The sequence below is a fragment of the Perna viridis genome, chromosome 10 (genome assembly GCF_037379345.1).
Source record: "Perna viridis isolate PV_CMFRI_1.1 ecotype Kerala chromosome 10, ASM3737934v1, whole genome shotgun sequence".
NCBI lineage: Eukaryota > Metazoa > Mollusca > Bivalvia > Mytilida > Mytilidae > Perna > Perna viridis.
The window spans coordinates 23,612,538-23,632,403 of record NC_142454.1 but is presented as its reverse complement, the minus strand read 5'-3'; the positions used below and the strand labels follow the sequence as shown (position 1 = coordinate 23,632,403).

Genomic DNA, 19,866 nt, shown 5'->3' with positions numbered 1-19,866 from the left:
TATCCAACGTGTAGTCTCGCTAATATTCTTTTGAAAAAAGACGATCATTACTCAGATAAAAAGGACAATCTGAACTTAAATCATTTTGCAAGGGTTATGAGCATTATTTAGTCGCCTGTTACAACAAGTTTAGCACAGCTGCGGGCCTATTCTTTTGAAACCCGTACCTTCACGGGGCGCAAGAGGTTGGATCATCATAGAAATTCTATACAATATGACTGAGTAAGACAAGCTAATACACACATTAAAACAATAGGTATCATGTTGCTAAATTGGACAAAAACGATATTTACATAGATACTAACATTCAATAAAGTAAATCGAGACAAAAATCCGAAATTGCCAATGTTTTTTTTTCTTTTCTGTTATAAATAAAAAAAACTGTGCTATTGAATGAATAAATGAATTGTTTATTAATAAAAGCTTTTCACCACATAAAAGTTTAGATTTAGCAATCATTAAGATCACAGTTGCGATTGAAAAAAATAATATTTAATCATTTTCCATTTTTATTGGGGAAGGATTAGTAACTGTTTCAAATGATATCAACTGATGACAGTTCAAAATATGTCATGATCTTAAGAACGCAATGCTTAGGTTCCATACAAAATTAAAAGATCTTACGTCTTTTTATGTTTTACTGACCGATTGAAAGTTTACCATCTGTCTAAATTAAAATACTAACTTTAAAGTACTTGACTCAAATTTTCGTTGAATATTGTATACTTTGCACTTATTGCCAATTGGCAAACACCTAAATAATGAAAGTAGATATATTTCGATAGCTAAAATCAAAGTCCCATAAATTCCGCTAGGGGTCAATGTTTTCCTATGTGGCCCATGTAGTTTTAGCTTTGAAATCCTTACCGAATAGAATGAATTTGAGATCTTTAAATTGTTAAATAAATTGTATCAAATACTTATGCTTTGTCAATCAGACAGGGATTAATCTCCCGCTACAATTACTCCGCTTTCATTAAACTCCTGTCTAAATAATGTCCAACAAAGGTCAGTTAATTCAAATCCTTAAACAAATTGTACCAAGCACTTAATTGTTGAAAGCAAATCTGATAAATATTTGAATGAGAGATTGCTGACGACTTTTTTGAAAGTTTGAAAAATGCTAAAGTTATGTGGGATGACGAATTAGAAGTTTTAGTGTCAAGAGGATATCTACAAAGAAACAGAAATATTTCTCGTTTCAGGGGTTTTATAAGTTTTAATTATTGTACGAGGTATTCTGCTTTTCCTGATTGGATATACTGCTTTTTCTGATTGGTTATGCTGCTTTTTCTGATTGGATATACTGCTTTTATTGATTGGATATGCTGCTTTTTCTGAAGAAGAACATCTGCGGAAAAACAATCAACGAACAGAAATCCCATTTATTTTTGCTTTTTAATGTCATGTTGTTTTATGTCTTGTTATTGTATTGCTTTGTTTTGTATATATCGTCCCTGTATGTCGTAGTCAGCGAAGTTAAGTGTGTAACATGTTACTCACTATGTATGAAAATCACATTGAAACCACTTTAATTTCAAGGGAAATAAAAACTAAAACATAAAAGGCTACAATTTACACACGTTAATGTGAAATATTGAAATTTATGCAATGTCCAATAAAAATGTTTGCATAATTCATATGACTGCATAGTGCATAGAAGTACAGGTGTAAGGAAGTAGTTGTTTCATTTTATTTTATTATTATTGTAATTGTTTTATATATTTTTTTTGCTTCCTATCAAAGTTCAAGGTTTTTTACAGATTGTATTCATCCTTGTCAGTATTTCATGACACTGATACATTTGCAGTTCGTGCTGCACAAACATTTAAATATATGAAAGTAAAGGAGTTTTCGAATGATTACTTAGCAAGGTTAGAGAGAAAATTGAGAGAATCAACTACATTCAAGGCCGTTTTATCTATCTGTGTTTAGTAGACCTAATTGTTTTACTATTTGACACAAGGATTGTTTACAAGTATTATACACTTTAAGTGTAATATGTGGTACCTCAAAAATTGTGCCAACAATAAGTCTGTGGACAGTCTGGGACGGACGCATCCCAGCCTTTACCGTGTTTCAAGTTCAAAAAACATACAGTCTTACAAACTAGGTGTAATATTAAGCAAGTCTCTTAACGGGACAGTGATCAGGATACAGCGCATTAAGCCTGCATCAAACTGCATATCAGTCTCTTAACCAACCAAGCAACAAACCATCCAACGTCAGTGTTTGGAACGGCAATTCAGGGAAATGTCTAAAATCATGTATGCTTGCAAATGCTAGGTAGACATTTAACCATGAGTTCCTGTCATCATTAGTTATATCATTTTACCATATTCCAAACGTCAGATTTCCAAACTAATTCTGAAATACTTAATTATTACAATTTTAAATGACTGAACTAGCAGGTTAGATAACTCTGTAAATTGTGATGTGTAACTTTATTGAAGTCATATAACTATATTATCACTGAGTGTAGAAATAAACATGAAAGAAAACTGGTTATTTATTTTTTTTTATTTCAATGACTACAATAATTTTCGTTCCAACAGCAAATAGTTTTTGGAAGCGTGTGTACAAAGTAATAGCTCTACCAGTATTTGGAAGACTTCCGAAATAATCTAAATATTAAATTTAGTGTATCAGTTTACTAAATTACAAAAGAATTCGTAGTCCTCAAAATGGTTGTAGCAGTAAAACGCACTACAAAGCCTTAGTGAAAACTACACGTAATCGCATCCTCTATTATAGGTCGCAACAAGAAGCCCTTCGATCTTATATCGACACATGTTTTTTTTCTACCTGCATAACGAAAATAGAGAAAGAAATACCTAGTTTGCTGTGTGTAAGTATCGTCATGTGACCCGTGATTTCACGGGAACGGGTCCTAGTCTACCATTCAAAAGCATGGAGATGTCAGTTAGAGAACCTTGAGTTCAGTGTTAAGGACAAAACATCTTTTTGTGTAATACAATGCCGATAAAAATGAGAAATATATATTTCTACATGATAAAGGTATTAAGAAAAAACGTAGATGATTTTGCATTGCTATACAGCGTTTCGAGTACCCGGCAGTAAACAATTAAATGCAGATCGGTCTTCGGTTTTCAATACGTTCTACGTCGGAAATTCCGGTAAAGAAAATGAAACTAGAACGAGATTTACAAACACTATTGGGAAAGCCCAGTAAAGTAAAATATAAGTTTCATTGTACTAACAAACTAATTTTAGTTCTCTTTAATAGAAGGTTATAATCAGTACATAAATCTGGGGAAATACCAGTTAATTCTGATATAAAGGCATATGGCTCTAAATTTGAAAATTATGTACTTTGAGAAACATGAACCTGTAGCACCATCTATTGCTTGTATTTACAATATAAGTACCATTCTGTGTAAGAATCAGGCAATGGGTGGGACATCATATTTCTCAATTTGTTTTTTATTTCTCAAATATATTCAATATATCTAGAAAACAACTGAAAAGTTTTTTGAATTTATCGTGAAGCATCTGTGACGTAGATATTTTCTGACTGCTTATATAAGGAAAAAGTGAGACTGAGAAGTACTTAACATATTGTTTATGTTCCAAATCCCATTTTGTAATTATTGCAGGGGATTAATCTTTGCGGAAATACTAATCAAAAACCATTTAATATTTCAATATTGAAATAAAAACACAAGAATGATAAAGATATTTATTTTGAAAAAAAAATAATGACAACGTGGCTCTTATCGTTAAAAGGTAATAACTAGAATTTAACTTGGAGTTTTGTTAACTCTAAATCCAAAAATCACACTTAAGTACAATTATGCTATATAATTGTTATTGATCAACGGTTGTGCTTTTGTTTAATATGGCAAACTTAAGGAGATATATCCAGAGTAAGGAACATAACTCTTACAAATTATTAGGACGTTTGTCTAAAGTATTTTACATCAATATCTTCTGAGCATCAAAGTAACTTGGATTGATTACCTTCTATTTCAAATGAAGGCTAGAAAGGCTTTGGTGAAATTGAACATGATGCAATCATATCACAGTCAACAGTAATGTCACTTACCCTAGGTCAATCTCATGAACCATTGCATTAATGGCTAATTAACATTGTTTCTCTACCCTGTCAAGAAAAGGATTACACATTCATGTTGATATTCTGAAGGTATATTAATATGAACCTACATTAGTCCATATACATTATCAGTTCGTTATATAACATATTCAGACGTATTATTACAAATGGTGCTGATCAAGCTGATCATGTTAATATTTGTATATATACAACGTCTCAGAATATGACGACTCTATTCGCTACACTGCTCCATCGGATCAAATTGATACAGAGAAGATAACGTAAACTTATAGAAGGGTCTGAAAAATTCCCAACGATGTTAGAACTGTCAAATTTGCGAAGCAAATTTTTGGTTGTTCCCTCCGCGGGACTCGAACTCGAACCGCTGTGACATCTATGGCAACACCGCCTGCACTAAGTCCAGTAATTTTAATGTGCAGAAATTCCAAGTTTTTCTTAATCATTTGATAATACTTTTTTTTTTGAACGATTTCAATGATTAGACCTGGGAAAATTTCCCTTACATATTCTTTTCATGTCAATATACTGTTTGTAGGAAATGACTGATTTCATTTATATAACGGGTATCCGGAAGTTACAGTCATGGTTCAATCACATTTCACCATCTACCATTAGCATTGCTGATACGGTTATGTTGTCAATCATCCTTGACCGGAAAGATTGGACGGAAAGAATTTTTTGGGAAGAGAGTTGTTATCAACTGGGTTTATTTTCGACCAATCAAATCAAACGTCGCCTACATCTTTCAAGAAACTACATCAGTAATTGGATCAAATCTACATGCCATGGATCGGTTACTAATTACCTTTGAAAATCAATACGATGCGACCGCTGGGACTGTTGTTTTTATGGATGTATATGGGAACATGACTGAAAACCTCCAGACTCATTTTGAACAGCATATAAAGCATGCAGCGAAACAAGAAAACTGCCGAATTATAATAGTACGATTACTCTATGACCTCGACATGAACGTAGACTTTATTAAAAAAGAATATGAACAGTTTTGGCTTTGTTAAAAACAGCTGAAACTGGTATTTGGAACTTGGAGTCAAAACTGTAAGCAATAGGTTTAAATATATTTGATTGATTTCGATTCATATCTAGACAGACTACAAAATAACAAAACAGTGTATTCTTATATGTTGAAATGGATTTCCGTTCCATTGTTTCTTATAATGTTGCAGCATGACGAACCGAGTTGAACTTTTCAAAACTGATTGCCATAATTGTCAATTAAAAGATTGCATCTCATATAAATTGTACAAAAGAGATTTTGGTTATCCTTTTGCAACAGTATCAGTTTGTAAAATACTGTTAAGGTATGTGTTTTATCAACACACATATGCATACATGTCTGTCTCTCATCTTGCCTTAATATCGAAGTAAAACTAGACAGAGACTGGTTAACAAAACTCTATTGCAAACCCAACTTTCGTTCTCAAATTTCAACAGTCATATATTTATGCTACATCCCACAATCATAAGCAGGACAGAATTTTACTATTATGCCACATGAAAAAATACAATTCTTTTATTAACTGTCTAGATTAAGCTCAGAACCTACTGGGGCAATGATATACTACCCGTATATATGGGATACCATTTCAATAGTTCTGCAACCATCTCCGTGGCAAAATGAGATATTTTGAGTGTTTTTTTCTTTTTTTTTTTTTTTTCTCTATAGGACTCCATCTTTCATATATATTCTGCCTCTGTTGTTGGTCTTCAATGAGCAGCCAGACAAACGTGTTGCTCATACAATGCCCACACTTCACGGACTACTAAGTTTATCCCCATTTCAATTTGTTCTTGCTTTGCCATTTTGTTTTCCTAGTATTTTTTGGTGTTTTAGTTTGTTTTTCTTTTTGTGTCCTTCTAATGTCCCTAAATTTTTTTATCCACTGTATCTACTCCGTTTTTACTTTGATATCTCACCCATTTTGTATGCTATAGCCTGATTACTGATAATGTTTGACAATAAAACAAAACAGAAACTGGTACTTTTGTTGCTTTTGTTAAAATTGTTCCCATATCATTTCAAAATAACCGAGCGCATTGGTTTTAAAGAGTCTGAATAGCTCCCCTGTTTAGCTGAACATTTTAGTAAGATTTTTCGTCAGAGCTTTTGAGATATTAATATGCAAAATATTTCTGTGTGAACCCTTCGTACGTTATACGTTTAGTTACGGGCCATGTTTTACGACAGAAACAAATATGCAGTTTATATTAAGGATCATCCCTACCAAGTTTGGTTCTAATTGGTAGTGTCGGGGGAGAAGATTAAACAAAGCGTAGAAAAATGACAATAACTACAAGATAGCTTTACAGAATGACACAAAAAATTGAAGTTCAATTTCTATTGAATTCTTTTGAAATTTGAGGTAGTTTTATAGAAGAAGATGTTTGAATAAAATGTTTACGACGATGGAGGAGGGCAAATGATGGCAATAGCTCAAATGGCCCTTTGGTCAAGATGAGTTAAAAATGAAACTAAAATGCATCTAATCAAAAGAAACGTTTTAAGATATTTTTTCTAACAGTAACTTATACCAAATAAAAAGAAACAAAATATACTGTGCGCGGGTCAATGTGTTGAATATTGCACTTACAATCAAGCAGATCTAAGGCACAAAATTATAAATGTGCCTGACTGCCATAAAATACACATCTTTTGTAAGTCCAAATTTACCTAGAAAAAGTAAACAAACAATAGCATCTAGTGCAAGTTACCACTTGTTATGGATTCTAAGTCTTAAACCTATACTTAATTGTAACACGTAAAATATTCAGAATGAATTTAAATGGAAGCCATTTATAGTGGGATTGCTTTCAATTCTAGTTATAGCTACTTTCACTTTCACTTTAGTAGGAAAAATATAGGTCATTTGAACCAATTCAGGCAAGTACTACAATATTTTTAAAATATATATGATATAGCTTAACAAGTTAAAAAAAACTGCTTGCAGAAATGGTAAATATAGATGTGCATGTGCATGTATTTGGAAAAATAAACACATTACCTTACGTATGGCATTTTGGGAGGCAGAATAAAGGGGTTAATTTCAAAATTTTGAAACACAATGCCAACTTTTACACAATTGCCCCTGAGAGATGGTTGAATAAAACAACTTTGGTGAGCATGCTAACATTACCCAATTTTTAGAAACATTATATTCCAAGACCCAAAATAAAAAAAAAACTCCTTTTATGCACAACTGCAGAATCAAATCTATTGAAGTTGTATTCTTACTAGTTATTTAACACATTTTAATGTAGACTCAAATAAATGTTTTGCAGAGTGCAGCTTGATACGACAGCAGAGGCTGAATCATGAACATTTGGTGCAAATTATGACACACCATTTATAAAACTTTATACAACCACGAAATTGTATTAAGATTAGATATTTGACATAGAATAATAAATTGACCAGAACCAAAGTGGTCACTTGTTTGCCATTATTTCAAAATGGTGCCATTAAAAATAAAAATCCATCCCAATCTTCTTGTTGATATATGACAAAGCGATCCATTCCCTTTCACCCAAGTTATTGCCTAGATATCAGATAAAAATTACTTTTTTCTCATGGCCTATTTGTGACCCCTTATTCTTACTTGGCTCAAGTCACAACCACAAAAAAAATCAGTCTCAATCATTTGTTGTGGTATGGCAACTAGAAGGAAAATTATATGAGATCCATTGACTTTTATTCAAGTTTTTTATAAAGACATAAGGGAAGAAAATGCTTGTTTCAGGCCCCTTTTGGGTCCCTAATTCCTACAAGACTGAAGTCTAAGCCCAAAAATCAATCTCACTCTTCCTTTGGTAGTACATTGTAATACAATTTCAAAGAGTTCCATTCACTAATAGTCAAGATGTTGTTTGTGCATCAGGAAAATGCATGTTTCTGGCCTCTATCTTGTGCAAGTTCAAGTTTTCACCCCCAATAGAATATTAAGGAACACTATCATAGACATTCCTATGCTTTTACTGGAGTTTTAATGTTGAATTCTATCAAAGTCTTATTTTAGGTCCTTTTTCAATTTGTAAGCCCCTTATTCTAGAACGGTTGGTGCTGTAAACAAATCAATACCAACCTTCCTTTTGGAGTTTGTGACCTTATAAAAGTTTATAAGTATCAACCAATAAAGGACTTACTTCCTTCTATAACATGTCTCCTGATTATCATCAATTAATTATATAATAAGTATTATCTGACATTTCCATATTATTTTATCAAAAAGTAATTTCCATATACAAGTACTGTGTACATGTCAATTTAACATACACAACGTAACTATAAGATTACAATAACTAAAATAAGGTCTACATCTTAATCTCACTCCATCTACATATCTTGGTACTATTTGTAGGGATCTGTCACTTTTACAAAAGAACAACCTGAAAAATAAAAGTATACATATTTTTTTTTTGCAAAACTGACTATGTACATATTCTTGTCTAAAGGGTCTTTTGATCCAGGGACAGCTGGACAAACATTACTTTTGTCAAATGTTGCAGACCCAGGGTTTTTGAAAAGAGAGGGTTAAAGTGGCGTTTAAAAAAAGGGGGGTTTCAAGGCTGTCATTTACTATTTTTACTGCACATTAAGCACAAATGTAACAAAATTTTCCGATAAAAAGGAGTTTCAACTTCCAGACGCCTCCATAGTATCCTCCACTAGTTCACCTATTGTCTTCTTGTTTGCCATTTTGCAGGTTGGGAACAAGACCTAAAATTAGGATTAACCTCCCGTTTGGGGAACTATCCCTCATATTGTAGTTTTTTTTATCCATTATATAAATAGAAAATTTGGAAATTTTGATTTTCTATTTAAAAATGGGAATATTAATTGTATTTGAAGTAAATATTTTGAAAGAAGTATGCATTTTATTTTAATATTTAAAGTTGTGAGCCTTCAATTATTGATTTTACTTTGTCTGTAAATATATTTGTCATGTGTAGTAGTTTTTGCTACATCGGGGTCTTCGAAAACTGATGTAGCACTGGCACTCATTGAAAATTATATACATGATTACGACTGAAACCTACATAGTTAGATTTTGAAAATTGTTTAAATGAAGTAAATCAATTGCCCTAAACAGAGTGGTAAATATGACCGATGATGGGGCATGAAACCATTTCAACATTTAAATGGTCGAAAAGTGTTGTATTTTTGCAACTGATTGCGTTGACAACTTGGCGAAAAGTTTAAGCTGAAGTCAATTGTAAATAAAAACTAGATGAATATCCGCATATACTCACCGATCTTAAATAATCAAATATTTTGTCTCTGTGTTTACATCATTGGCTTCACCGAATAATAGCTCACACGTAACCGGATGTCATACGTCGTTAGACAAATCAACAGCGAAAGGATATATAATGCAGTATCATGACTGCAAATTAGATGATTTTTTTTCATTTAAGTGCATGTTTGAACTTTAGAAGGGATTTCTTAAGTTCAATCTAAAAGTGAAATAGTTATCAGCACATTTTAGAGCGAAGGGATAAATCAATCTACTTTCGATTTGGACAGATCTAGTCGTGAAGGATGCAAACAGCAATTTATGATGAAAAGGACTATCACCATAAATACGTTTTAGTTACAGTTATGCAAAAAAACCTTTTGGGTGAACTATTGTGAAATAATATCACCGAGATAATAGAATGTTTTCACACTGCCCACCAAGATATAAAAAATGGTGGCTTCTGCCATGCTGACATGAAAGTGAAATAGAGATAGTCGTTACATGTGAGGGGTAACTTGCACTAGACAAAGGTGTAATGTGTTACCGGTAACGATTTGGTATCATTTGAAGGAGTACTGCAGTGACTCTGCTTTTTTAAATTCTTGAATTTTTTTATATAATTACACCATTTTTTTTGTTCGTGGCACATCAACATAACATTAAATATATGAAGATAAGAACAAATTAACTTCTTGGCCAAGTCTTTTTATGATGTAATAAAAAAAAATTAACAACTGATATTTTCCCTCAGCGGAACCTAAATAACAGTTAGTAAAATTAAGAACAATCACAGGCAAAACACTCAATTAACAATTGCGTTCTCCTTTTCTTTTCTATTTCAATTTTGTTTAAATCATTTTTGTTGAATATGTGTTTAGTTAACATTCAATTGAATTTAATTGGTTCGCTAAAAATACTGTATGTATCTTGCCAAAACTATGCAGACTTTTTGTATCATGCTAGAACTCTAACAAATAGGCTTCTGGTAAAGGGTTATGTTGCTACAAGATTGAAGTCATCACTACAGAAGTTTCATGGTCGTCATTATGAACTCGTGGATCGTTATGGTGTATCCATCTGCACCATGGAAACTGACTATTTCAACGGGTCATAGTTTTCCTTTCCTCGATTGTCTACTCCGGACTTAACTTTTTATGAGCAACTCGGCGGGTGTGTCTAGAAAAGCAGAGGACGCTTACCCAATCGGTGCACCTGGTCCATGCTCCAAGTTTTTAGCATAGTCCGAGTTGCTCATTTCCTTTTGTTACTTTGTATGTATTATTGTAGTTACTTTATGTTCTTTGTTGTGAGTGTCTCTTTTCCGTGTCTGGTCTCTGTCCCTGGATTGCATTCTTTTGATTACCGCTATAAACTTGGTTCCCTTGATTATTCTTTTCCACCATTTTAAACATTACGTACCATTTCATTAGATCACATTTAGGTACTGAAATATTGACAACAATGTATATAAGGGATCAAACTTTTGTTTTAGTCTCAATTAAAAATAGAAAAAAAATGAAATGTGCCTGTATCATTGATGAATGTCAGTTGCACAAGGGTTTTTTAAAATAGTCAAGGGAACTATAATTCTAGCGGTAATCAAACACAACAAAGAACATAAAATATCCAATAAATTTAACTTTTAATGAGAAAAAAAACACATTTCCATTTTACCAATATCAGTTGTCTAATGGGACAGCACTTGCCTAGAGTGCCGGAAGTCATACTGATCACGTTCGAATTGTTAATCGCATCGTCGCGATATGCATGAAATACATGCAATTTGGAATCAAATCAAAATCATTCAAGCAATTATATCCATCTTATTATGTCAGTCGTTCAAACGACAATCGTGTGATATTAAATCACAAAATAAGATATAGGACAGTAATGCTCTATGATTATTTGGAATGATCAAATCACAGTATCTTAATATTTTTGTTTAAAAAAGATGTCACTGCTAATCAGAAATAACTCTTTTCAAACATGGCATATATGAATACTGAAGTTTGTGGATTGAAATATGTAATTTAACTATCTTGAGTGGAGAAATCTCGTAATCCCCTCGAGAATGAAGGAGAATCTATATTTGAACGACAGTTAGACGTTCTTGATCACATTGGTGTCAGTGATTTATGATTGTTATTGCCATGGAGACGAATTGTCTTCTATAAATATTCTATCATTACTGTGATATATTAAGGTATTTGTATATAAAGTTACCTTATAAATGAAAGCAATAATTGTGGTTCCATAAACAGAAGATCCTGGGCCTGATTTTGAAATGACCAAAAACTTGTTATTGAATTTGCTCTTGATATTTTTGGAAAGGAGACCTTGTTTAATTAATAATTCAAAACATTAGTTTGTTAAGGGATTATACTCTATAAAATTTTGAATTAAAACAAATAAAATGCGATGTTTTGTCAAGAGACACTCGTGGCATTAAAATGCATCGCAAATGTATATGTGTCAATCAAATAAAAAAAAAAAGAATCTCGTTTAAAAATTTTCGTTTGTTCTATCCTAGGCCAATTTACACTGATTTCGTTAAGACAGGTATTCGTTTTCGTACCAAAATATATGAAATGTATATCAGTGGACACAAAACCATAATCAATCATGCAAACCCTATCACTTTTATAATGTCAGTCGTTCGAACACCATTCTTATTTCAAGTTCCTGATTTTAAACGCAAAACAAAATTTAGTACAGCAGAGCTCATGCTTTTTTAAGTGGTTGGATTATCTCAGGTTTTGATTGTGCATCTCCTCCTCCCAGATAGCTATTGAGTAGTATAAGAATCCAAATAAAGAAAGGTGTATATCTGGATCTTTATCTTGGGTACACCACCGAAACTAAAGAAATGTCAAATCACCTTACAAAAATACTGTCTACAGTAAAATATGGCCTTTACGATAGTTGAAATACCACCTACTCTCATAGTGGCATTAATTATAAGTTGATGTTTAAAAATTGTAGAGATTTACTTGAAAACCTAAAGTCCCCAAAAACCTAAAAGTTTCGACTTTTCAACACTTTACACTTTGTAACATGATAAATTGAAATCTCATATAGAAGTACTTATTCGTAAATCTATTGCTTATATAAGACATTTGTTGTTCTCGGTAACAAATTGACATATCTTTACTAAAAAATCTCAGGAGGTAATATTGTGCTACACAGAAAAGCAGGTGTGTAACATGCCTGATTTCCTTATCAATAACATAATTGTCCAATTGGTTGGAGAAGCATTTTTTTAAGCATCAAGTTGACATTCCTCTGGGCACTAAATTTGCTCTACGCTGACCTGACTTGTTTTTGTATTGAAACTAAATTGAGTATCTTCAGAATCTCCTGAAGATTGAAAATGTGTTTGATGCAAAATCCTTTACTTTCACATATAGATGTAAACAATCACTCGTACGGAGAGAGAGATGGATCGTTAAAAATAGATTAAAAGAAATAGATTATGAAGCTGAATGACGCAATGAATGATGGTACCTTTATCAAAGGCACATATAACCAAATATTTTTGAATCCGAATGAGAACGAGGGTGTTGTTATTTAAAACTGGAAATGAAAGTGGAAAACAATTAAGAAAGGTTAACCTTAAATTACGGTTGTACAGCGTAATAATATATTACATAGTGCTAAACCAGATTTAGACCGGGACCTAAAAATGAATTCTGGAGAAATTGTTTGTATTTTTTCATCCAAAAAGCTTTCTCGAGACCCTCTTTTACTTTGTGACAAATGTTTAATATGATTTATGATTGTTATTGCCATGTTGCGTAGATCTTCATGGATGTGTCCGGCATATCTCAGGTGGAGATAAGTCTGGTTAACATTTTTAGTCACTGCGATTACCAAACAATTGCCTGTTAAAAAGTTGCTCTGTCTCGCCAACGTGCTGCATACCATATCAGCACTGGCGAAGGTATACATATGGTTTTTTTCGGGTTAACTGGTCATTCTTATTTTCTTGCACTCCATAAATATCAGTCTTTTTAATAATGGATATGAGATAATCCGTCTAAAAAGGTCTCTTAGGAAATTCTTTTCAGTTATGAGAAGGAGGTTTGGCGAAATGTAATACCTAGATTTAACCCATCCTTTCGTTTGAAATGTTTGTACCAAGTCAGGAGCTTAGTTCGTTCCAGCTTCTCCGGTGATTTAATACATGTATATATTTTAATTTTGACTTGATAATGGTTTGGATTAGTGTTCGGTAATTTTGTCGTTACCCTTATTTGAAAACATATTTTTTTACATTCAGAAAAATTTCTTTGTAAATGGACAAATGGACCTGCATGATAAAATTAACATTTCATGTTCGTTATACACGATATTGCGACGTATTATTAAGGATTGACCTAGTTATATATCTTCCTTGGGTTCACTCTAAGTACTAGGGATAAACACTCTTATTGCCGTAGCATAAGTAACATTAAAGTGATAAATAATTTGAGATATATTGAAGTATTTGTAAAAGAGCCATTCTTGATTTTATGTCGATAAGTAAATGGCAATGCCATTTAAAAAAAAGATGAAAATCATTGTGAAATGTAAATACAACATGACTCCACACTAGGCTAATTTGTATTTGTTAAACTAGATATACAATTTCCCACTCATATATAAGTCAATATCAGCTTAGTTCCTATCAATATTCTAATAACCTTCAATAGTAAGCTGAACGTAACTTCGTCCCCAGTCGACCTCGGTGGTATAGAGGAAGATTGCGTTTATCGGTATACGGTATAAGATAGACGTGTGTTTCGATCCAAGGACTTTAAAATCCACCTATCACGCAACAAAGGACGGATAATATGACGACTGGTTGGTTCGTAGTCAGGCAAATGAATAAGGAGATATATTATATTTTTGTTCTTGTTTTTGTTTTGTTTTGTTTTGTTTTGTTTTTTTTTTGTTTTTTTTTTTGTTTTTTTTTTTTGTTTTTTTTTTGTTTTTTTTTTTTTTGTCTTTTGTTGTTATTATTTTTACAAATTAGATATCATTGCTCCACGGTTTGTTAAAACGTTGCATCAATGAATAATCAAGTTCGTGTCTCGACTAGTTATAGAGTATTTATGTAAATTCAGGAATGGTTGTCTCACGTGCACCTGAACAAATTGATTAACATTACAGTTATCTGTTCTTTATCAAACATAGGATGTCGAATTAATACAAAGATATTCGGTTCATAGATTGTATTGTGGTTAATGGTAGCAAACTGAAGTACTGGAATAAAAACATCTTATTTTTAACCGTAAATAGTGAAAGAAAGTTACAATACATATACGAATAATTCAATTTCCAGCAGACATGGTTGAGATGTTAGAAAATTTAAAAATAGAGAGAGTTTCAAGCAAAGATGAACAAAAGGTTTTAGCAATAAGGAATCCTGAGGAAATTTACGAAGGAACCGATTATCTCCCGTCTCTTTTCAGACGTTTATTAAGTTTTCCAAACTCAACTGGATATGCTGTTTCTTACAGAGGAGAGTGGGTGAGTTTTTGGATCAGTGATAACGTGTTTACAGTTAAAACAATATAGTCCTTATAAAAAAAACGAAAAAAATTAAAAGATGAAATTTCACATGCATTATTTAACGTTTATAATATAAAACTCAGTAAGGATTTTGAAACATATCTTGCGAGGCCCATGAAAATAATTTAGATATTTATCCAATGGTGTTTCAGATTGCATTTACTCTTGTCAGTATTGTCGATGGAGGTGAAACAGCAGTTTTCCGTTCTGGTAGAATTTCAAAGAAATATGAAAGTCAAGGAATCGCTAAATGGCAGCTTACAAAACTCACTGAACACCTAAGAAAAATGAGAGAAGTTCGATTTATTGATACCACTACAACTAGAGAAGATACGAGAGCAATACAACGCCACTTGGAAGGAAAATGTTATACAGTTGCACACAGAGTAAGCGACCCTTTTTTAGTTGATAATAATTGGCTGTCGATATCAATTACATTTAAACACAAACATATATTACATTCCTTTAATGGTATGAAATTTCCATAATATTCCAATGTAGCTTAGAATGGGAAGTTTGCCCCTATATAATTTCTGTCATAACAAAAGCGAATGCGCGGACATCAAAACCTAAGGAACACCAAAATTAAAACATATTGAATTTAACGCACTTCCCTAGTTATTATTAAAAACCCAACCTTAAATTAGGTATTCAAGTAGGGAAAAAATCATCTTCTTTACATATATAATCTTTTTTGTAATTTATTGAAGCTTTTAAAAATCCCAAATTCAGTTTATCAAGTGAAACCAGATTCTAGCGGAAACAAAAATAAAACAATCCAGGGACTTAGATCAGACATATAAAACAGACACTCAAAACACAGGTCATGTCTATGGTTGAACAACTTTCAAACAGGCAGAAATTCTTTTTTCTTAATGTCCGGTAAATACGTTTTGTGGCGAAAACACTTCAGCGTGACGATAAAGATTGAGCAAACGATAATGCATTGTAATAACATGATATATGATAAAAACGTACGTACGTGTATGTGTATATAGTTTTATATCTTAGTTCTCTCACAAAAGACAAAAATTTCATTTTAAACAATGTCATCAGCTATATAAACATAATACGGCAATATTCTCGTATGATTTTTCTGGAAACATCATTTGTAGGAACTAGATGATTTCATGACGATTGCAGGAAAACAGGAAATACAACCACGAATACATTGCATTTCGTCCTCCGACATTAGCATTGTTGATATGGATATGATGTCAAAGATCTTTGACCGTAAAGATTGGATTGGAAAAATTTTTGGAAAGAGACTTGTAGTCAACTGGGTTCCCTTTCGACCAATCAAATCAAACATCGCCTACATACTCCAAGAAACTACTGCTGTAATTGGATCAAATCTACACGACGTTGATCGGTTACTAATTACATTTGAAAATCAATACGAGGCAGTTGCAGGGATTGTTGTTTTTATTGATGTATATGGGAATGTATCTGAAAATCTCCAGAACCATATTCAACAACATATGAAACATGTAATGAAATCACAAACCCGTAGAACGATAATTGCCCGATTATTTTATGACCTCAACATGAACATTAACTTTATCGAAAAGGTCATGAATAGTTGTGGCTTTTTAAAAAGAAGATTAGAGGAACTTGCAACAAGTTCCTGGGTCCTAGAGTCAAAACTGTGAAATGGTTTTCATATGTTTAATTGACCGCCATTAATTACCGTCTGATTTATTCCAAAACACATAAAACAACAGGCGATTAATTACCGTCTGATTTATTCCAAAACACATAAAACAACAGTATTTTGATTAATACGCTGATTTTACTAATAACATTGAGTAGATAACTGTTCATTGAATATAAAAAAAATATACTTAAACGAAACCATGGATTTGCAAGCCTGCAGTTTATAGCGTTAAAAAAGGGAAAAAATTTATTAAGACGAAAGTACAATTAGTGCAATTAAAGAAATATTAGACGTATTCGACCAGTTTGTCAAAATACTTTTTTTAAAGTTTCTTTTTTCTCAACACACAGACGACTTGGTGTTTGTTTCTCATTTTAATCTTGATCATTTAATAAAAATAATGACAATTGTTTCACAAGTCGTTTACGGATCAATAACCGATAACCGATACCGATGACCGATCTGTTACGTTAACTATCTAATGATAGATACATGTACAATTCAGAATTTGCATTTAAACAAATCTAATGTAATATAACGGTCTACAGCTATTAAATTAATTGTGATTTTAAATTATTAAATTCACGTTTTTATTTCATCAAATTGCAAATGTAAAAGAAAAGTGATTGAATTTATGTTTAAATCTATATCATTTCATAAATTTGTGTAGAATTGAAAAAAGAAACAAATCATTTCGTAATATATTTTAAATCGATCAGCGATCATCAGGTTTTACTGATTGGTTTGACGGATTGATAATTGATTAAATACTAGTTGAAGATCGATAGTTGATAAAATTTAAGCCCATAGATCTCCTCAGTTTACCTCCGTTGTTAATTGGTTCGTGCTTTGGTTTTTTTTTTTTTTGTTTGCCTTTGTTGTTTTGTTTTGTTTTGTTTTGTTTTTGTTTTTGTTTTGTTTTTGTTTTGTATTGTTTTGTTTTGTTTTGTTTTGTTTTGTTTTGTTTTTTTGTTTTGAGAGTCTTTTTAGATCATATGTTTGTGAGTCTTGTGTATCTTTATGTCCTTTAAATGTTGCGCACACTGTTTTATCCACTCAGTTCATTTTTTTTAAACCTTTATCTATGTCAACCATGTTTCCCATAGTCTGATATCTGATAACGTTCGATACAAAAGAAAGACTTGTGCCGTTACCGCTTTTGATATACTTTTAAACGTATCCAAATATGCACACGTTAATTGTTCATGAAAATTATATTGAAAAAAATCATTTTCCATTTACTAATTAATCACTATTCCTAATTAGAGAATATGAATTTACCGCGCCTATGTGCGCCACCGTAATCGGTTTGGCTGTGACGTACCGAAGTCGGTTTGTAAAGTGTAAGTATATGGGTAATTGACTACGATGTTCGAAGAAAGCGCAAATTTTGGACTTTTCCCGTATAATTTCAATACAAAATACACATTAGAAGGGACTGAGGTACAACATAAAAGCAAAGGAAACACTGACGTACGATGGTATTTGTGGTAGAAGACGTAGTATTTCTGGGGAAAATATAATGGCTACTTCGGAAGAGTGTTCGTGTTGCCAGTCAAAAAACTGAATAATTCTCTTTAATCATTTGTGCAATCATAAGCTGAATAAAACAGCATGTTTTGGTGATTAGAAAAACAGAATTGTAGAAATATTTGCGGAATATTATGTGTTACATATAAATATGCACTACTTGTATCAGTACCAAACTGACTTTGTGACGTTACAGCTAATCATAAATATCGATAATGTCTGCGCATGATCAACACTATCAATTACTTCAGATAGACGATTTTTGCAAGACGGCTTTTCACAGATATTTCAAAGATTTCGAATTTTGCAAAGTCTTGTGGATTTTACAAAATTGCATCTTGTATTAAAGGCTATTTGCTTTTTCGTTGCATTTGTATGATTTTTCATATAAGCCTAGGTTAATGCAAAGGTGACTTCCTTTTAAACATTATTATTATTTTTTTTAATCACAATATTGTTCTTGTTTTGTTTTCGAGAGATATACGACTTTGGAAAGGAGTCGTCACACAACCTGGAACTTATAATAATAAGGACTTGTTTTACCTTCCTTGAGAACTTACTCAAAAAGAGTCCTTAAGACTGACTAAATATGATACATATTGATTCACGCTGAAGCTAAGGAAATTTTTTTTTATGGTGACTTTACTCTTCTTGTTGAAAAAAAGCAGTTGTGGCAATGGTTTAGCAACATAAACATAATCGACTCAATATTTTAAGTAGATGCCACAATAACGTTTGGGACCAAATGTGGTAGCTTTAAAATCAACTGAACTGGCCCCAGGGCAATGTTAAACACAGGTACAGAAAACAAGTTGTCTCTATGTACTCCAGCAAAATAATAAAATAAACTAAAAGTAAAAACGACGTACAGAGGCTAACAATTCCTGTATATCGGCGGGCGCAAGAAGTGCGGCAGGTTTACAGTACTTTGCCGTGATCACAACATTCCCTTTTTTTAAACTTGTCACAATGAAACATACCTAAAAACAGTTCATAAAAAGGTCTGAGTCAAATTATAAATAAAGAAACTGATTATACGTTACTGGGTTGAGAACCACGGTACATCATAAGTCATATAATAAGGACACAATCTGTTTTATTTTGAAAAAAATACTTTTAAATCTATTGTGTTAATTTTTATGTAAAGACCCTTTGAGCAAATCCATTAAAAATGCATATTTAACAATTTGGTAATAATATCATAACTATATTCCTCATGAATGAAACCTCCTAACAATCTTTTCTGTGGCATACCTTATTATCATAAGAAAGAGTTTTACATGATTTAAAATTTGCATAATGACAATAATTATGACAAGAAAAATAAAAAAATGTTACATGTGACAATGTGGTTTAAACTTTGAAAATTTGTCATGTTAATAAGGTAATGTTCACAGGTAAGAGAATAGTCTTTCCAATAACCTACAATAATGAGATAGAAGTTTAAAATTTCAGCTTTATAATTGGATAGATCGTGCCTCGAGTGTCGGACGTCGTTCGTTTGATCGTCGGCCAAGTAACACTAAAAGACGCTAAGACGGAAGTCGTCCATGTAAAGAAATGTATGCAATATATTCTATGGTTTATTAGATAAAAAATTCAAGCAATCATCTCCTTCTATATAACGTCAGTCGTTCAAAAAGCCCTAATCTTGCCCTGTTTATGAAATTTTGATTTTCCAATAGTAAGGGAGGTTTACAATACAAGGAATAAAACATTTCTAATGCCGGTAATTTGGATGGTATAGGCATTCTTTGATACATCCTTAGCTACAA

At 32.2% G+C, this 19,866-nt stretch overlaps 1 protein-coding gene across 1 annotated transcript; it reads left to right on the top strand.

Moving 5' to 3' along the window:
• The first annotated feature begins 14,394 nt into the window (after window positions 1-14,394).
• LOC148605041 (histidine N-acetyltransferase-like) lies at window positions 14,395-16,636 on the top strand. The gene is made up of 3 exons (XM_088550641.1): window positions 14,395-14,862; window positions 15,057-15,290; window positions 16,020-16,636. The coding sequence occupies exons 1-3, from the start codon at window positions 14,680-14,682 to the stop codon at window positions 16,554-16,556; spliced, it is 954 nt and encodes a 317-aa protein (XP_088406767.1). The 5' UTR covers window positions 14,395-14,679; the 3' UTR covers window positions 16,557-16,636.
• The last annotated feature ends 3,230 nt before the right edge of the window (window positions 16,637-19,866 follow it).